Raw genomic sequence first — 19,685 nt, 5'->3', positions numbered from 1 at the left:
TATAATCATTTGAATATCGTTTCATATTTGGTACAAAGGATGCCATTTTGATAAATAAAAAAAGAATGCTGTGTTCGTATATTTGAAATTCACAGCCACCGTGAAGAACCTAATGTAATAACACTGATGCCAGTGTTATTTGTTTCTAATGCATCATTGAGTCAGATAAGATTGTTCATAGGAATCAGCTCTTCTGTCAGCTGTAGAATGCATTATGAAACAGCAATTTAAAGGGCATCAAGGCAATGTCTCTGTCTGAATTTGACTCACCATTCCCTTGATTAAATTTACCCAAAATGCACTCTTCTTAACTGATGAGAGATATGGTGTGATGAGCTTTTAGTCTTATGAATGTTTTGGCCTTCTGTTTGTTTCAGGGGCTGGCTAAAAGAAATCCCGGTAAGTACACATAATGCATTTTGTTCTTTGGTTTATGAGTTTGATGTCTAAGCCGGTTCAAATCTGACACTAAATAGTTGTCTGGAATTAAAATGTGAATATAGAGGTTTGCTTGCGTGTGTATGAGTCGGTACAGTTTATTTGTGTTCATTTTAACATGCTGTTAACTTCAGGTGAAGAAATTGCACGACCAAGACGTGCTGTTCCAGCGCCTGCTCCTGCTCCTGCTCCTGCTCCTGCTCCTGCTCCTGCTCCTGCTCCTGCTCCTGCTCCTGCCCCTTCCCCGACACCTGCACCTCCACCCCCTCCTGAGCCTGCTAGGTATCTATATACACATTTACACACTTCACAAAACTGTCATTTTGCCTGTTTATTATTTTGTTAAGACCACAAATGTGCACATTAAAAGATTAAAAATTATAGAAAAATAATTTTTCAATCAAAGCTGGATGATCAGATTGAATTAATCTTTCAACTTCACACTGTTAGTGCTTTCTCAAAAAACAAAGAACTGCCAGATATGCCACAGTCAAAGTGAATGTCTAAAACTCAGGTTGACATTTAGGTGCAGGTAAAATTAACATTTAATAGTGATTTATCGCATCCAAAATAGAAGTATTTGTTTACATAACATACATATGTGTGATGTGTGTGTATATATATATATATATATATATATATATATATATATATATATATATATATAAACATGCACATGTTATGTTTATATATTAAATATATTTATGTGGATATAAATGTAAACATGTAAATACATGTAAATATTTTCAATATACATATTGCATTAGTGTGTATTTATATATTCATGATAAATATACACAGAACAAACACATTTGTTTTGTCTGCAGTTAATCACAATTAATCGTTTGACAGTGTTCATTTTAATGCTAATTGTAGTGGTAAATATTTATACTATAGTATACTGTGTCGTTGCGAATTTGACCAATTTGTGCTGGAACTAAAATAATAACAAAACTAAATAGCAGAATACAAAACATTTTACATTTTACTGTAAGGTCCAGTTCCTGCTATTAATAATCTATTAACTATGACATTTGCCTCAAAAAATCTTAATTAATAATTAGAAATGTTGTGGGGATGTGGAATGCAAAATATGTGCTTTATAAGCACTAATAAACAGCCAATATGTTAACAATGGGCATGCTAATAATCAACTAGTTAATAGAGAGAATCGGTCCCTAATATAAAAATTGTAGTGTTACCAAGTGTGGTTATATGGAATATAACCCTGGTTGTTGCAATTTAGTATAGTGTGTAAATCTTTTAAACATTTGTTAAATGAGTTAACTGGATTATATTATAAAATTGGAGAGTTGCAGCCTGGATGTGACTAGTGTGCATCTGTGTGGATGAGTCATGCAAATCTGGCTTAATTCTCCATCATTTCAGTAATAAGAAATCTCCAGTGCCAGAGGATGCAACAGCCTTATTCGGCCCTCCGCTGGAGACAGCCTTTGATGAGCAGAAGACCAGTGAAGGTACTGTTTATAACCATATCTTTACCCTTTAGTGCTGCTTATCACTGAAATAAAACACTCACAATTCAATTGAACCTGATCACAACCCAGATTCTTTATGTTCACTTCATTCACTTGAACAAAAATTCATTTTTCTGTGTCATATACAGTTTTTTGTCTTCAAGGGACTCACAGAGGGTTTAAAGATGACACTTCTTTTTCCAAATACTGTTTGTTTGTATGCTTCTATAATAGATTTCTGTAATCTCAACTACAGAACAGAACATTTATTAGTGCTCAGTAGTTGTTTTGACTCCCACTCAATTCCATTTGCAGCAGTTGAAATGAAATCAATTACACTCATAGGCCATTTATTACAGAAATAGGGACAGATAAGTGTTTCATGGTGATTCCTTCCTCTCTGTGAGTCACGCAGTTGTTAATTTTGCTCCACCATCGACTGTGTATCATGTCCTCTTCCATAAATTAGTGGTGATAGAGGAACCTGAGGTTTGGGGTGCACCCCTGCCTGAGCAACACCTAGACTCCTCTCTGGCAAGACCTTTTCCTACAGGAAGTAAGTCATTGCTTGTGTGGCATGGATTGCCATCATCCTGGTATCATAAACCCATACGTTCCAAAACGGTGAACGGTTGTCTGAGTGGAAAAATCATGATTGCCTCTGAATTTTTATTTTAATAACTTTCCCTTTGGCAGTCTCCATTAACCTACTAATTTCTAAGTCATTAGCCAGAAAAACAATCAGAATCCTTAGAGTCATCCAGCTCATCTTGTACTCTTGTCATTTGGTAACGGTTTACTCAATGTGGCCTATTTTTTTGTCAGCCTAAACCTAAAAGAAAAGGAGAATGACACTGTGTGGGTTTATTTTTATGCATATGGCTAAATTAAGGGAATGTTGTGCTTGCTAAAAGTAATATATTTATAAATGTACTTTTACATAAATGTGTCAGTACTAGGGTTTGCACGACTACTTTTTTAAAAATATATGACTAGTCATCTAGGAAAGTAGTCAACTGTGAAGTGAGAGAGTGTTAATCTTAAAATGAGACAAAGACTGGTCTGACAGCCAGCTGCAAAGTTTGTTAAACACAGCTAACATGATGCAAAGCACTCTAAATATTTTAAGTTACTTTTCAATGATAATAACATGCAGCTGAACTGGGAGGCAGCTCATATTAACATATTAAGCGTGATTTTATAAAGACATTTTTTGTGGTTAGTGCATAATACAAATATAATATTTATTAACTTGGCTTTAGCATCTCCTTTTTTTCCTAATAATGATATAAAGCAAGATTCCCCATTGTTAAAAACTAGCAATGATTTCTGACCAGTTATCTGAAAGCAGAACAAAATATTAGTATTAATGATATAAGCTTCAATCTGTGTGTGTAATAGTATGATGTGAAGAATATTAATTTTTTTATTTAATGTTTAATATTTTTGAACATTCTAGTAATTTTATTTTTCAGTCAAATTTTCTGGACCTCCAAGCATTAAAAATTGACTAGTCTTTGCAAGCCCTAGTAAAAGCATACTAAACAATATATATTACCATAAAAATATGTAACAACCTAAAAAAATAAAAATAGCATGATAGCATTACTAGGTCACAAAGAGTGAAGTGTTATCATAGAGTCTGAGCTATTCATCCCATGCCACAGTCCTTTTCTGTTGTCCCTGACTACCTGAATGAGACCTTGCCTTTGCATGGTGCTGTGGGGCATGGAGGTGTGGCCTATGGGGGGTGGGGGGTGTATGTAAGAGCTTGTCTCAGCCGCACTAATGTCATTGCAGCTCTGCCTCCGCTTCCGCCTAAGAATGTGCCGACTTCCCCCCCTCCGATTGAATCTCCTGCTACAGAACCTACCGGTAAGATCCCCGGGCCTCAGTCTATAGCAGTGGTGTCTAATTCTGCTCCTGGAGGACCACTTTTCTGCAGACTGTAGTTCCAATCGCAATTAACCTCTCCTCAACCAGCTAATCAAGGTCTTGAGGAATACTAAAAGATCTATTGGGGCACTTTGGAGCTAAACTCTACAGGAAGTCAGCCCTCCAGGAGCAGGTTTGGGCACCTGGTCTGTAACAATATCTGACCCCAACGAGTATGTGTCTGGTTTTGTTTGTGCTTGACTTTTGGTACTCTGTCTTGTAAAAAATCTTTTTGGATTGAAGGTATGTCTTGCCTTTTCAGTTGTCTCCCCCTTGGCCTGTTTAAAAAAAAATATTTGTCTATGATATTTGTGTTGTCCCTGATACAGATGGACAGAAAGAAGAAGAAAATTCAAGGCAGACCTCGCAGAGGCCCTCTATAGCTGATCTAGACAACATTTTTGGTCCAGAAGACTCTCCAAAACCTGGTGAAGATGTTGGAGATAAGTGGGTCTGCTTCAATGATGAGTCACCTCAAGGACCTCTTTCGGAGGGAGAGCCAGCACCTCCACTACCCTCATCTCCACCTCCCCCAGCAGAACCAGCACCCCCATTACCTAAATCACCCCCTCCAACAGAGGAGCCGAATCCTCCTTTACCAAAATCTCCACCTCCTCCTGCAGAGCCAGCACCTTCTCCTCCTTCCATTGAGTCACCAAAGGATAGCCTCCCTCCTGTCCCACCTGTTCCCAAAGACACCACTCCTTCTCCCCCAACTGTCCCTCCTCCTCCGATTGAAGAGGCCCCACCACCCCCGAAACCAGATGATCTTTCTTACTCCAAAACAGACTTTGCGGCATGTGAGTCCCAATCAGACTCGACCAACAGCCCTCCAACCACTGTAGAGACAAGTGAACGCACAATCCCTCCACCCTTGGTTCTGAACCAAGAGGACAAGAAGAGCCCTGAGGAGACCCCATCAAAAGAGGACCCAAGTGAGAGCAGCGCTTCACCCAAAGAGATCAGTCAAGGACTGCGCTCAACACCTCCTCCTCCTCCACCTCCCACATATAGGGCGGTGGTGTCATCCCCAGGGCCCATACCTCCAGCTGCAACAAGTGGAAATGAAAGTGGTGAGTCCTATCTAAAAAACAAATGTCAGCCGGGCCAGCGGTCACAGAACACTAAAGCTTTTAGTTCACCTGCAAATAAACATTCTGTCATCATCATTTCGCTTGTCTATTTAAACCTGAATGAGGTTTTCTGTAGAGCACATTTTTATTTGATTTATTAATAGTGATTTTCATTGAATGTTTAAGCCTGTTCATCACACAAGACTTGTCCACATCCAGTTTCATTGTATTAATGAGAGCAACTTAGACATTCTGCTGAACTTTACCTTCTATGTTTCCCCCTGAAAAAACAAAGTGGCTCAGGTTTGGATTACGAACAGTGATCACAGAGTAATTTTAGTAGGGCTACAACAAAATTAAGCTCAATGAAAATAATCGACAACAAATGTAATTAGCAATAAAATGCATCTGCACATTGTGTGTGGAAAGCATCTGCCAGTTTAGTCAGTTTATCATTTCATTACCAAAATAATCATTAGATGCAGCCTTAAATTTTAGATGAACTAGCCCTCAAACAATGAAACCACCAATCCGCATTAGGGAAATAACAGATTTAATTAATAGAATATACCCTAAGGCAATAAGCAGAAACAAAAGGTTCTGGGTGTTGAAAATACATACCAACCAAGTTTGGTTGAGTCATTCTGCTCCATTCACCATCATGTTATGGGTTTTTACAGAAGTACTTTCTTAGTAAGAGGAATGAAGGGTATCTGACAACTTTTTGCCTCATTGTTTTCTATATATAGACACACATAGTCTTACTGTTTGTAATAGTGCTACTACACTTTTGAGTTTCAAATTTTGGCAGTGCTCTAATCTGGGAGTCATGCATCTGCTTTTATGTACCATTGTCATGCATCTTAATTTTCAAAGATACAAATCATGTTTTTGTTTTCATTGTTTGTGCAATCTCTGTAGATTTTGTGTGATGAGTTTCTTAAAATTTGATTTAATCTAATCTGATTGGTATAGTTATTTTCTAAAGCTGTTCCAGTCAAGTATCATACTTGAATGTATTTTATCTGAATTGGGAAGAACTTTTGACTGGGCGTAATGCATGTTAGTCTTTGAATGGCTTTGCTTTAATGGAATACTCTCGCTCCACAGGCTCCTCCTCCCCTGCACGTCCCTCTACGCCATTGACTACAAGCAGCTCTCCCCCTCCCCCTCCCCCACCTCGGCCACCCTCACGACCCAAACTGCCACCTGGGAAACCAAGCGTAGGGGACGTGGTACGTGATAACATAAAAAATTCACAGTACTTTCAAATAGTAACTATTACTGTCCCTGTTAGTTCCCAGCAAATTCTCAATGTCTCTGACTTTTCCATGGCGATGTAAGTTTTAAAACATTTTTAAGAATAGCAAGGGGTCCTCAAAATACTAGACCAGACCTAGGTTGATACATACCAGTTGCTCTCAACTGGTTTGGCCTTTCTATGGTCATTATATAAAAATAATTTATTTAAAAATAAAAAAAATAAGTTAAGACTGCTATGAATATGACGAATACTAATTAAATAGCAGTCCTATACTATGGAAACAACCAAACTCTTTACGAAAAATGGAATCTGCTCCTGAATATAATAAAAAATCATACCTTCTCAGTTGATCCGCGCAGTACCAGTTATGTTTTTATTTCACACGTTGCATGCTCGTATATTTTATGCACTTGTGATATCCTGAAGAGTGATGTGCACATTGTGCTATTGAAGAGTGCACACTATGACAGGATAGTTTGTTTTAGAGAGACTATTTCATAAGTTACGAAATATCAATAGAATAATGACACTGGCTTTAAGCCTATCAAGATCTCGGCTTTCATGTCCGTCTTTTAAAATAAAAGTCTCACAGTGTTGTTTTTTGGGCGCACACTCCGCAACCCACTCAAAAGGTCTGGTGTCCCACCAGTTGAGAAACACAAATATATAATATGTATCTAATATACTTTAAATAAAAACCTTGAAACAAAATACAAGAAACATTACCATAAGATGCTTCCTGATCACCTGACCGAAATGACAAACCCCTACTCTTTTGTTACTTAACTTCCCTTCTGTCTGTTCTACCTTTTCCCTGCTTTTCCTGTCAGAATCGGCCGTTCAGCCCCCCTGTACACTCGTCAAGCCCCCCTCCTCTGGCTCCGTTGGCCCGTGCAGAAAGCACTTCTTCAATCTCCTCCACCAACTCTCTGAGTGCCGCCACTACTCCCACCGTCGGTAAAGAGCTCTCCGTGTCTGTGTCAGGTGTGACTCCATTTCCCATCACTCTCTCTGCTTTGCCATGCTGCTTTGTCTTTATGTGTCTGCTGTGGAAATTGCTTTTCAAACAAGAATTTGACAAAACGAGGTCCTCTGTTTCTCTGTTTTGAATTTGTTGTCATAATATTGTCATGGCTCTGGCTTTAGTTTGGACCAAAACTAGTTGGTGACGATGCTGTTTTGTTTAAAATGCTGAAGTGAAATCGCTATAATTCTGCATTAAGATATTTAGATCACTGGAAATTATGAAAGATTAATTGCTTAGCTAAAAACACAGTTTAGCTCATACATATACAGTATAATAGCTTGTTAATCAGTTGGGTTTTTTTTGCATGTTTAAGTGGAAATAATTGCTAAGATTACTTGGATATTGTATAGATAAAATGTTTTCATGTTTAATCCCTGCAATTCTGAATCCAAGCAATTGGTCTTTGTCTTGTAAAAAGACCTAAAAAAGATATATTTATCAGTTTAAAGAAAAAATACCATAACATACAAACCTAGTTGTTACTTTGCTGGACTTTTTGAAATGTGACATACTGTATGGCATCTGCTGTACCAAATTGAATGCTTTCATTGATGCTGGAAAGGTCGTTTTTTGGTTTGTATTTTTTAATATCAGCATTTCCGGAGGTTTCCAAACTATTTTGTTTTGTGAATCAAGATTCTAGAGCTTTTGATGGAAATAGGTCTATCTGTTGCTTGTGCTATTCCATCCTTTTGGATTTTTTTCAGCTTTGGTCAATTTTTTTCCCCTCACCATTCCATTTTTTCTTCTTCAGCTGTCTTTTGTTTTATTTTAAATGTGTGCCGTGCATCCATTGTGACATCTGAGTTTAAAAACTGTGACCTTTTTGGTTTTCTTTGCAATTATTTGTCATTTAATTTAAATTACGTTTATTTTTGTTTGTGTTTTGTCGTCTTTCTTGTCCTGTCTTTTGGGCTGACGTAATTGTCTGATGTCAGAAGATGACGCATTTGTAGACAAACTTCCCAGCTTTGAGAGGCGGGCAGACTTGCCAGCAGGTACGCTACTGTATAAACCCTTCCTGGTTTAATGGATGGGGATGGAGACCACTGATTCAACAATGTAACAATGGTTACATTTCGCATAGTGTCAGTTGTCAGAGCATAGCTCATACATGTTGATCATTTTCATTTGCACCAGTGACCTAAACTAGTAAGTACGAAAATGAAAACTTTTCATGTAAAGAGTCTTTAAAGTAATTTTCCAGGTCATTTATGGCTTAATGTCCATCGGCAGAAACTGTGGCTCACTGTTGATTACAGCAATGCACTTATAATGAAAGCCTGGCATTAAAGCTGCCAGCTCAGCCAATAAACTTTTAAAATATGCTACTCTCAAAGTACAAACCCGACTAATTAAAGTAGAACTATAGAAATTGAATGCTTGATTGCAGACTGATGTGATAAAACTGCATACAGCCTGGTCTCTACAAGCTAAAAAGTAAACCTGGTTATTTTCGTTTGATATCACAACTCCAAAATACATATGGAAAATAAACAAAGGCTTAATTCTGCTCCACTGTTCTTGGTAATACATTTGGTTGCTTGAAAATCCTTCACATTAACAAGTTTATAGTGGATAGTTTGCTCAAATAAAAATTGATAGTTTGTACTCTCAATTCTGATTGGATGAGCCACATTTGAAGCCAGTAAAAATCGTGTATAGAAAATTATTGTAAAAGAAAAATAATAAACATACCTGTGACCAGATATTTATGAAATTTATAATAATAATAATAATAATAATGTCACTTGACAACTACAAAATCCTTGTTTGGGTACTGAACCATTACTTGGCAGGAGATTTATTGCAATTATTAATAATAAAAAGCATTCATAATAAATGGCCTTTTATCAGAGTTGTTACTGTATAAAATTATAAATCGCTTTTTATTTTAAAAACATTTTCAAATTCTGTACATAAACATTAATTGTAATGAATATTGACTTATCAAAGACTGTTCAGCAGTTTTTGAAAGGTATTTTTACTTTTACTTTTGTCAAGTTGATTACAGTCCAGCACTATTTGACACAGTATTTACTTCATCCATTTTTAATTCTTTGTCATATTTTGCTCTTCACATTCATAAAGACAACACGTCTGTCTAGCTCATCATGCATGTTAGAGATTGCTCCGCCTGTAACAGTTATGCAACATCCCCCATCTCACATCTGCACTGACATCAAGAACCAGGAACAGAAGAGTCTTTTAGTGCCTGAAAAGCATCTGTCTGGCTATAGATTCTTCAGAAAACTCAAAGAGCACCACCATCCTGCTTGAACAGATGACACACACACACACACACAGCCTCTCAGTGTTTGAAGTGCGGTCTGGAATTTGGCCCGAGTGGCAGCAGAGCTGATCAGTATGCCAGCCGTCACACTAGTTTGAGTGGAGAGCTCTCTGATGTTGCACCTGGGTAAAAGCATTTCTAACATCGTCAAGCTGCAAATGTCAAGCTTTACTGCCACGTCTATTTTATCCTCACAGGTAAAATTCACATCTTTAAATTTTATCTTCGACATCCACAAAACCTATGCTGCGTTTCATAGTCAAATCAAATGTAGCGTGTTCCTACTTAATATCTTTAACCATAAAGTGTGTGCTGCTCTATGGATTACATAAATAAACAAAATGGCATTGGCTTTAGTTTTGCAGTTGATTGATTACCAATAATAAAGACTCCTAGCAACCAGAGGTTGATGCATGCATATACATGTATATCTTGTCCACACGGATGGTTATGTATATCCATCTTATACACTGTAAAATAATGTTACCCCGCTGGCAGCTAAAATATTCCAGTTGTCACCTAAATTAACATTAAATAACTTAAAATGTAAGTTGGTTAAACTGAATGTGTATAAATCTTAATTCTGAAAGATTAACATGGTTTTGTGGTCCAGGGTCACATATAATTTATATAATATAACATTTATTTAATATAAAAGTTGCATATAAAAATATGTTATTGACATATTGTAGCTACCAATTACAAATCATCATATAGGTATTATAAACTTGTTACTGTGGGTATTTTATATATGTTTTAAAAGTATTTTTTTCATCTACCCAGAGAATGTATGGTATGTATGCAAAAATTATATATCACCTTGGTAACATATTCCATGAACTCATAAGTGTCATAAGTGACATTCTCACTTATACCGGGCAATATATATATCATGACATTATTCTGTATGGGGTGATATTCTGCAGGTCTCAGTTTAGCATTCTGTGTTTTACATCTCCCTGGGTTGCAATATGCAAAGTAATTTTTTCCAAGTCCAAGTTCAGTCTTCTATTGCACTATTCCAGGTTCTGGACATTGTTGTTAGTTAAAAATAACAAATTTAATTGCTCAGCATAACTGTACAACTTACATCTTCTCATTGCTTAAATGATCTTCACCTCATTTATAGTCGTGGTCCAGGTTTTGTCTGAAATTGTATTACCCCTCTCCAGCACAGTAGAAGCAGCCCCCCTTTACTCTTCCCTCTTGTTACTCATTTCCGCCCCCTGTTGCCCATCATCCCTACTGCAGACACCTCCTCCCATTTCAAGAAACATACATGATATACTTTTCACAAAACACAAACTCCTTGCTTCCAAAAGCACTTTACAAGTGAAAATGATATTCGTGATAATTTACTGACCCTCATGTTATTCTAAACCCTTTTGATTTCATGGAACAAAAACACTGAAATTACATTCTAAAAACTTTATTTAGTCCAGACGTTCGTAATATTTGACATTTTGTGAGCACTAGACTGAAATCACTGTGTGTTGGTTATCATCTTCTCCAGCAAGCCTCATTAAATTCAGTGAAGAACAACTCATTCATGAATAAGAACTTCTATTTCAGTCTGTTCCTCACACAAAGCTCCTCACATACAGAAGACTTGAGGTCCTTGCACACAGTCTGAAATTTTGTGCACATTTAAAAATGTAACACAACCTTACACACTGCCTACTACACTAAGCTTACATTTTTGCTTTTTGAAAATTCAGAGCCACTGTCCAAGTGAACACCAAAATCCAGAATGTCTTCTGTCCTCCATCCATCTTGGGTTTAGATGGACCCAGTATTTCCTCTTTCTTTTTCTCTTTTTAAGAAGAAATCGTCCTCACTGCTTGAGGTCTGCCTTTTGTATTGTTTCGCTAATTTTTTCACAATTGATTAATTATCTTCAGTGAGTAAGGTTTCTGTGCATGACAACTGCTTGGGATGATAAAAACGTATCTGGAAATGTCAGACTGTCAGGTGCAAGGACCTTTTGAATTTAGTGCACAAGTCATAAGGACTGCTGCTATGATAAAAGTTGGATATGTTAGATACCAAAAATCGTCTCAATAAATAAATGTAGCAGGATCTCTGCATGCGTGCAGTTTGAGTATATTAAAACATCAAAAGCGTGAAGAAATAGGACAGAACTTTCCATTTTGAAAAATCTGTACCTTCAAAAGTTTAAGAATAAGCCGTTTAACGTCATCCTTGAATCTAGAGGCTTTAATTCATAAGCACCTGAAATCATTTCCAGCTTTCGTCTGTGCTGCTATTACACGTGAATTATTCATAATTTTGAAAAATTTGTAAGAATATCGTTTTTGTATTCTCGAATCTCCCCATCTCTCCAAAACATCAAAACAGGCCTCTAATAGACCGTGCACTTTAAAATAGAAGTTTACACATGCGTTATTAATACCAACAATAACCATAAATCTGAAGCTAATATGTCACCTCATTTTCTCACTTATAGTCTTGCTGCAAATAAAACGACACAATAACTACACAAATTGAATTGGATTTATCTTTTTGTTTAGTTTTTTTTAGTTTTATTTGTTCATTGCCCAGTGTCCTGTGCAACATTTGTGTTTCACATGTCCTAGTCATCTCCATCTGCGGTGAATTGTGAGCGTCTTTGCCCTGTGCCCCTGGCCCCCATCACTGTGCCATATGATGGACCTGTGTGTGACTCACGCTACTGTCCTTCTCTCCCCCTTCTCCTTCCCTGCCTCTCCTCACCCCCCATCCTTATACCTCCTCCCCCTCCAACACAGAGACAGACCAGCCTTCCCTCGTGTGGTTTGACAGAGGCAAGTTTTATTTAACCTTTGAAGGTAAGTTGGGGTTAATATCTAAGGACGTAGCGCGTGCACACTCAAGTCTCATCTGACATCTGACTTCCCTCTTTTTCTTAAGCATTCGTTCCTTCATCAAAACCAACTGTGACGCATTTGTTTGTCCTCCACACATCTGCTTTGCTCAGTATTTCTGCTTCGCCATATAACCGTTCATCTTCCAGTCATCGGCAGGTTTACTTTTCTTTCAAGGATCATCATACTTTTACCTTCGTCACTAATACTGTATATTTTCTCGTTCTTGTTGTTTTGTGGCTCGTCTGCTTTGATCTCTTCATGTTGACTTTGGTCTTGGGTTTCTGCTTCAGGTGCATGTCACTGAAGCCGAGTGTTTACTGTTTCAACTTCCTTACTTTTTCTTTTCCATTCTGTTCTCTTCCATCTTTTGTATATATTGCACTTACCTTTAGTTGTTGTTATAAATCCAAGTGAATGCAATTGAATTTAAAATTGAAAAAAAGACTAGAAAAATGCTTTAAACTGCATTTAAGATATTATGGTTTAAATAATATTTCTAAAACACTGTATTACATACCACATTACAGTATACTTACTAATGTTTAGACACTTCTGAAATCTTAAGGCACACTTAAAAATGTCTGAATAAAAGATCTGCTGAAAATGGCACTAGACCTGTTATAGTATAATTTTTCATTTTCATAGTTACAAATTGATCCCAATTTACTGATAACACCTTACTATAAGGTTCAACATTAGTTAACATGATCTAGAAATAAACCAATACTTCTACAGCATTTATTAATCTTAGTTAATGTTAATTTCAGTTTTTACTAATGCATTATTAAAATCACAAGTCATCATTATCATTAGTTAACTGTGGGCTAACATGAACTAACAATGAATGATTGTATTTTATAAACTAACATTAACTAAGATGAATAAATACTGTAATAAATGTGTGGTTCACTCTTTGTTGATGTTTTATTAAATGAACTAATGTTAACCTTATTATAAAGTATTACCGGTTTACTTAATCATTAAGGAACCAAATACATTGAAATTGGAATAAAATCCCTTGTAATTTTCATCCCACTCGCACACAAAACCAGATTTAATATTCCTTAAAATCAATACAATCATTGAACATTATGTGTTATATGTGTATTAATACAGATATACGTTATGGTTTTAATTACATTTTATTTACACGTGTCTTTGCTGCTCGGTTTAATAAATTAAGCCGTATAATTAACTGCATGATTGTCTTTACTAAATAAACATTATATGTGAGCTGCTGCTGCTGCTTCTTCTTCTTCGTCTTCTACTTCTATTTAATATTCTGAAAACAAGATTGTGTTGCAACTTCAGTATGCTTATCTGTTTGTATGCCCATAAATAAACATAAACTACACCTTTACTGATAAGTCCTTACGGTGCGGTCAAGGAAAGTAAACCGAAAAGCATTGTTTTAGATTTGAGGGGTTCGAGTGTATTGTTAAAATACAAATACAACTGAAGAAATCAGTTTGGTCAGCCGCTGATCGTCTCATAAACCGTGAGATGTTTTGTTTGTGTATTTGTGTGTATTTCCATTCTGACATTCACCCATGTATTTAGCCTCTGTGTTGTATCTCAGTGACTCAATGTACGTTTTGTCTGTAAACAATTGTAAGTCAGTGTGTATGTGTTTGTTCTCTCAGGCTGCTCTCGAGGGCCCAGTCCCCTCACAATGGGGGCCCAGGACACCCTGCCCGTGGCTGCAGCTTTCACAGAGACAGTCAGTGCCTACTTCAAAGGAGCTGACCCCAATAAGTATGTGACCATCTTCACATCTCAGAATCAGAGCCATGTTAGCTTTTATACAGCTTTTACAAGTATTTCATAGAAATTGTAAATATAGGGTATAGCTTGCTAGAATAACCGTGATCATTATAATCTATAATTATTTTAGGTTTAAGTTCTAAGGCATTTACAGAAACAGTCTTAAATTATTCCTTAAATAAAGCACATATGAATCCAATATTTGCATAACATCCCATCATTAAAAATTTGAACGCAACATCGATGTACCCTTAGCTGCTAGTGATATTTCACAACCGATAAGTAATAATAAATAAACAATGCAGAACATATATGTTATATCATTTAATAATATGATAATATTAATTTGACATTAGTTGGTTTTATATTGAAATGTATTATGTCATGATTCAATTTCTACAGATAAATAGGTATAAAATATTAGCTTTTTTCTAAAATAATTTACACTGTGTGTCACACATATACACAGTCTACACACATATATTATGTAAACAAAAACTTTTATTTTGAATGCGATTAATCATTTGGCAGAACTAATATACATGCATACATACATATTCACACACCAAATTCAGATTATATTAAGTTAAATTAATGTACAAATATATGACCTATATGTTTCAGAGAGGTCCTTAAAGGAATAGTTCACCCTGAACACAAAGGAGGAAATTTCAAACACAGTTTGTACCCAGGCTGTTTTTGGTCACCATTGACTTCCATAGCAGAAAAAATACAGCCTGGGTACAAACTTTCTTTAAAATATCTTCCTTTTATGTTCGTCAGAACAAAGATATTCATACAGGTTTGGAAGTACTTGAGAGTGAGTAAATGATGACATTATTTTCATTTTTGGGTGAACCATTCCTTTAATGAGAAAACGTATATTTACCCATCATCTCTGTCCCTCTCTCTGTTAATCTCTTCTGTCTGTACATCTGTTTTTTTTCTATGTCCTGATGTCCCTTATTACAGTATGTAGGGCCATTCATGTAGAATGTTTTTGCTTTGAAAGAAACAGGCACTGGAATAAAACAAGAACAAAAACGCAAGGTCTTGAGATTAATTAATACATTTTTTTGAAGTTGAACTTCTTGTAAGTTTCCTCTCTTTTTTCAGAACACACAAGGTGTCCGTCAAGCATGTTTTACACCAAAAGCAGCGTGCTGCAGTTAAACAGGACAAAAAAACTTGTTCTGTGTGAATGGCCCCCGTGAATTACTTTTTATTGATCACTCTGTTTCTAACAGTGTTTCACACGCCAGACCTTTACTTATTTATGTGTATAATAATGTCACTTTCTAAGGTGTGTGGTGAAGATCACCGGAGAGATGGTGTTGTCCTTCCCGGCGGGCATCACACGGCATTTTGCAAATAACCCATCGCCTGCTGTGCTAACCTTCAGCATAACCAACTACAGTCGTCTGGAACACGTCCTTCCTAACCCTCAGTTACTGTGCTGGTAATAACATTCATCTAACATCGACTACGACAGACCCGTCACATAGTTAGTGACCGGCGACTTTATAAGGCATTAGCCTGTTAATGTATTATGAATCATTGCTTATGGGCTAATTAGTAAAGGACGGAGAGTAATGCTTCTATATCGCTAAGCTCGTCTTCTCAGTGTGAGATTTCACTTCGGGCTGAGGCTGACTCACGTAGCGTATGACTAAATATATGTGATCTCCACACTTATGTAGGAGTAGTGAGGGGATGCGGTCGTTTATTGATCTCGCAAAAGCTGTGGAGTTTTTAATACTTTAAATGCTCACATAGGCATATTTATTTGATGAAAAATACAGTAAATATCTGTGCTGTCAAACGATTAGTCACAATTAAAGGCATCCAAAATAAAGGTTTGTGTTACGTAATATGTGTGTGAACTGTATATTTATTGCGTATATATAAATACACACACATGCGCGTGCATGTATATATTTAAGATAAATATGCTTGTATATTTTTATATATAATATAAATTATATGAATATAAATATATACATGTAAATATTATATATATATATATATATATATATATATATATATATATATATATATATATATATATATATATGCATGTATATTTATATATAATAAATATGCACAGTGCACGCACACTTTATGTAAACAAAAACATTTATTTTGGGTGTGATTAATAGTGATTAGTCATTAGTAATTGAAAATGTAATTGATTCCTGTGATGGCAAAGCTGAATTTTTAGGAACCTTTGCTACTTCTGTGCCACACAGTAAAGAAATCATTCTAATATGATGATTTGCTGCTCAAGAAGTATTTCTCATTATTATCAACGTTGAAAACAATAATACATTTTTTCAGGATTTATATAAATTGTCACAATTTACTGCCACTTTTTTTAGTACAAAAATATTTAAATAAAAAGTAAAAACATATTGACTGCAAATTTTTGAATGGTGTACATGTTAAAATAGGAAGAACAGATAATGCCTAATTATTTATTTTCTTTGCATGAGATTTGCGTCTTGAATGCATTTTTTTACATTTCTGCCAGTGACACCACACAGCCCAATCCTGACTCAAAGGAGTTCTGGGTGAATATGCCAAACCTGATGACCCATTTAAAGAAGGTGGCCGAGCAGAAACCACAAGCAACTTACTACAATGTAGACATGCTGAAATATCAGGTGAGAACCTCAAAGCAACACTGACCACAGGAACATCTATATCTAGAACTTAAATTATATTTAACTATCATTTATGATTCTATATATAATTTATATTGTATATATATATAATTTATGAATAATTGTCATTTATTAAAAAATGTCTTAATATTTGTTAAGCACATTATTTTTGCATTATTATTAATGCAATATCTATGAAATAATATTATTAATTATTTATAATGTAATAATAAAATAATTATTTTATCTTTATATTATTTATTTTAAATTATTTTTAAAATTAATTGAAAATTGTATACATTAATTATTTATTTATTTATTAATCACTATTAATTTAATGTTATTGTTTTGGGTGGTTTTTTGGAATTTGATTTAAAACACAGTTTTGTTTTTGAGATTGCGGCCACTTTTTTTCTCAGGTGTTACCGAAGGGCCTACAGTCCACTCCTCTAAATCTAGCAGTGAGCTGGAGGTGTGAGCCCACCAGTACCGATCTGAGGATAGACTACAAGTACAACGGTGGTGCCATGACCACTCCTGTTGCCCTCAACAACGTTCAGTTCCTCATTCCTGTGGACGGAGGCGTCAGCAAACTACAGGCAGTGCTTCCCCCGGCTGCCTGGTGAGACATGAACTAGATTCTTCTATTAATGGACTACCAGCCTACAGAAATCAGACCGTCACTGTAAAAATGAAGCATTAGGATTGGAATTTAGTTTGAGAGTTTAAAAAATGAAACTGTGCGTAGTACTAGACATAAAAGAAGAGCATTAGCGTATTTGACCTTTTAATAGATGTATTTTTTATTGCTGTCTTTTTAGGAATGCTGAACAGCAGAGAATCTTATGGAAGATTCCAGATATTTCTCAGAAGTCTGAGAATGGAGGTCAGGTTCATGGTTCATTCTCGTGTGTATACGTACACTTCCGTTCAAAGGTTTGGGATCTGTAAGATGTTTTAATCTCAAGTATTTGTAAATAGTATTTTATACGCATTAAGGCAACGTTTTTGTAATACAGAACATAAATGTTGTGAAATATTACTACCTTTTTATTCATATATTTTAAAAGATTATTTATTTCTGTGATGGCAAAGCTACATTTTTATAAGCCATCACTCCAGTCTTCAGTGCGACACGATCCTTCAGAAATCATTCTACTATAGTACGTAATATTTTTGAGGATTCTTTAATGAACGTACGTTTCAAAAGAACAACATTTATTTGAAAGCAAAAACATTTTGACATGTTAAATGTCTGTACTGACAATTTTGGTGAAACGAGTGCAAGCTTGCTGAATTGTACTAACAGTAAAAAAAGCTGAATTTAGTACTAATAGTATATACTTTGTATTTTTACTACCATACATCAAAGGAAAGCTCATTTATTCAGCTTACAGACACTGAACATTTACTCTCCTGACTGGTTTTGTGGCTCCGGCTCACATACGACTCCAAACCTCTGAACGGTCTAAACTGCCTATGCCAGTTATCAGTAAATGAATCGCTTCTCTTAATTTCCTTTTCTGCCTCTGTGTTCAGGTGTGGGATCTCTGCTGGCCCGTTTCCAGCTGACGGAGGGTCCCAGTAAACCGGCTCCGGTGGCCGTGCAGTTCACCAGTGAGGGCAGCACTCTGTCAGGCTGTGACATTGAGCTGGCTGGCCTCGGGTATCGATTTTCCCTCATCAAAAAGAGGTTTGCAGCAGGTGAGTCGTCTGTTTCTTGATCAGCAGTGGCCTGGGAATCTGGAGAAAATACATTCTGCTGCGTTCGTTCAAAACATAAAACTGTATTTGCGCTTTCATCGTAGGAAAATACATGGCGGACAACTAAACGACCTGACGCCAGTCTGCATATTTTGGACCAATTCTGAGTATTTAAAACACAGGACATGACCCCTACCTGACCTTATGGATAAACCTTTGTAGATGTACAATACAGGTGGACCTCACACACACACACACTCCAGCAGTATTATATGAGTTGCATTATAAAATGTGGACCGTTTTAGGGTGTACTTCTTATATTTGTGAACCGTACTCACTTTGCAACATCTGTATTATGGCCTGGGTTTGTTCGTGAGTTTAGCCTCTATTTCTGTCCGCCGTGTTATTGGCTGTGCCTACCTGAACCTGAAATCTCTGTATCCTTCTCTCGGAGCGATACTGATGTGATGTTTTTTATTACTCTATGCATTCAGTTTGTCAAAAGTATCACATTTTCGAGCAAGGTAGCAAATTAGTACGGTCAAAAAGAGGAAATGAGCCTCCGCCACAAGATGGCGCTATACTGTTGCATGTAGTATGAGGTCTGCATCAGATTTTGGTGTTGCTCAAGCTTATTTAAAAAAAAAAAAAAAAAAAAAGTATTCAGGAATATCTCCTTTTAATTCACACAGCGCAGTCAGGTGCGTTAATTGGACAAGGATGCAAATTTTGTCGAATCCGTTTTTAGACGAGCGCCGCTTGAAAAATAGACTCCTGCTTGCAATAGACTCACAAAAGAACGGAAAAGTCGTATATATATATATATATATATATATATATATATATATATATATATATATATATCGTTTGGTGTTTTTTTGTATTGTTAAATAGCCTTTCTGTTGTTCCCGAAGGAACGGTGTTAGACATCAGAGTACATCATTCTATTTTTATTTATTCACGATTTGTTGTATATATATATAAAAAAAAAACGAAACATTACACTGTATATGAATAGACTTTGAATGGTATCATAATTTAGGATCCTTGAAGTTTTGGACTTTTTGTTATCTGTGTAGTTGGGTGAGCTGTGTACAGTATAATGCTGAGGTATAATTTTTAAATTGATTTCAGATATAATTTTTTTAACTCGAGCGCAAAAGAAAATTTATGCTATAT

General features: G+C 36.0%; 1 protein-coding gene across 1 annotated transcript in view; it reads left to right on the top strand.

Annotated features, from left to right (window-relative positions):
* sgip1a (SH3GL interacting endocytic adaptor 1a) overlaps positions 1–18,855 on the top strand; it is a 49,195-nt gene extending 30,340 nt beyond the window's left edge. The window contains 16 exon segments of the mRNA XM_043242571.1: positions 378–399; positions 573–720; positions 1,828–1,916; positions 2,386–2,472; positions 3,717–3,791; positions 4,181–4,924; positions 6,035–6,159; positions 7,019–7,172; positions 8,154–8,213; positions 14,019–14,130; positions 15,443–15,598; positions 16,670–16,802; positions 17,222–17,424; positions 17,624–17,688; positions 18,342–18,506; positions 18,611–18,855. Of these exon segments, the coding sequence (XP_043098506.1) occupies positions 378–399; positions 573–720; positions 1,828–1,916; positions 2,386–2,472; positions 3,717–3,791; positions 4,181–4,924; positions 6,035–6,159; positions 7,019–7,172; positions 8,154–8,213; positions 14,019–14,130; positions 15,443–15,598; positions 16,670–16,802; positions 17,222–17,424; positions 17,624–17,688; positions 18,342–18,506; positions 18,611–18,633 (2,361 nt within the window). The 3' untranslated portion in view covers positions 18,634–18,855.
* The last annotated feature ends 830 nt before the right edge of the window (positions 18,856–19,685 follow it).

The sequence above is a fragment of the Puntigrus tetrazona genome, chromosome 6 (genome assembly GCF_018831695.1).
Source record: "Puntigrus tetrazona isolate hp1 chromosome 6, ASM1883169v1, whole genome shotgun sequence".
NCBI classification, from domain to species: domain Eukaryota; kingdom Metazoa; phylum Chordata; class Actinopteri; order Cypriniformes; family Cyprinidae; genus Puntigrus; species Puntigrus tetrazona.
The sequence above is the reverse complement of the archived record's forward strand: the minus strand, read 5'-3'. Positions and strand labels throughout refer to the sequence as shown.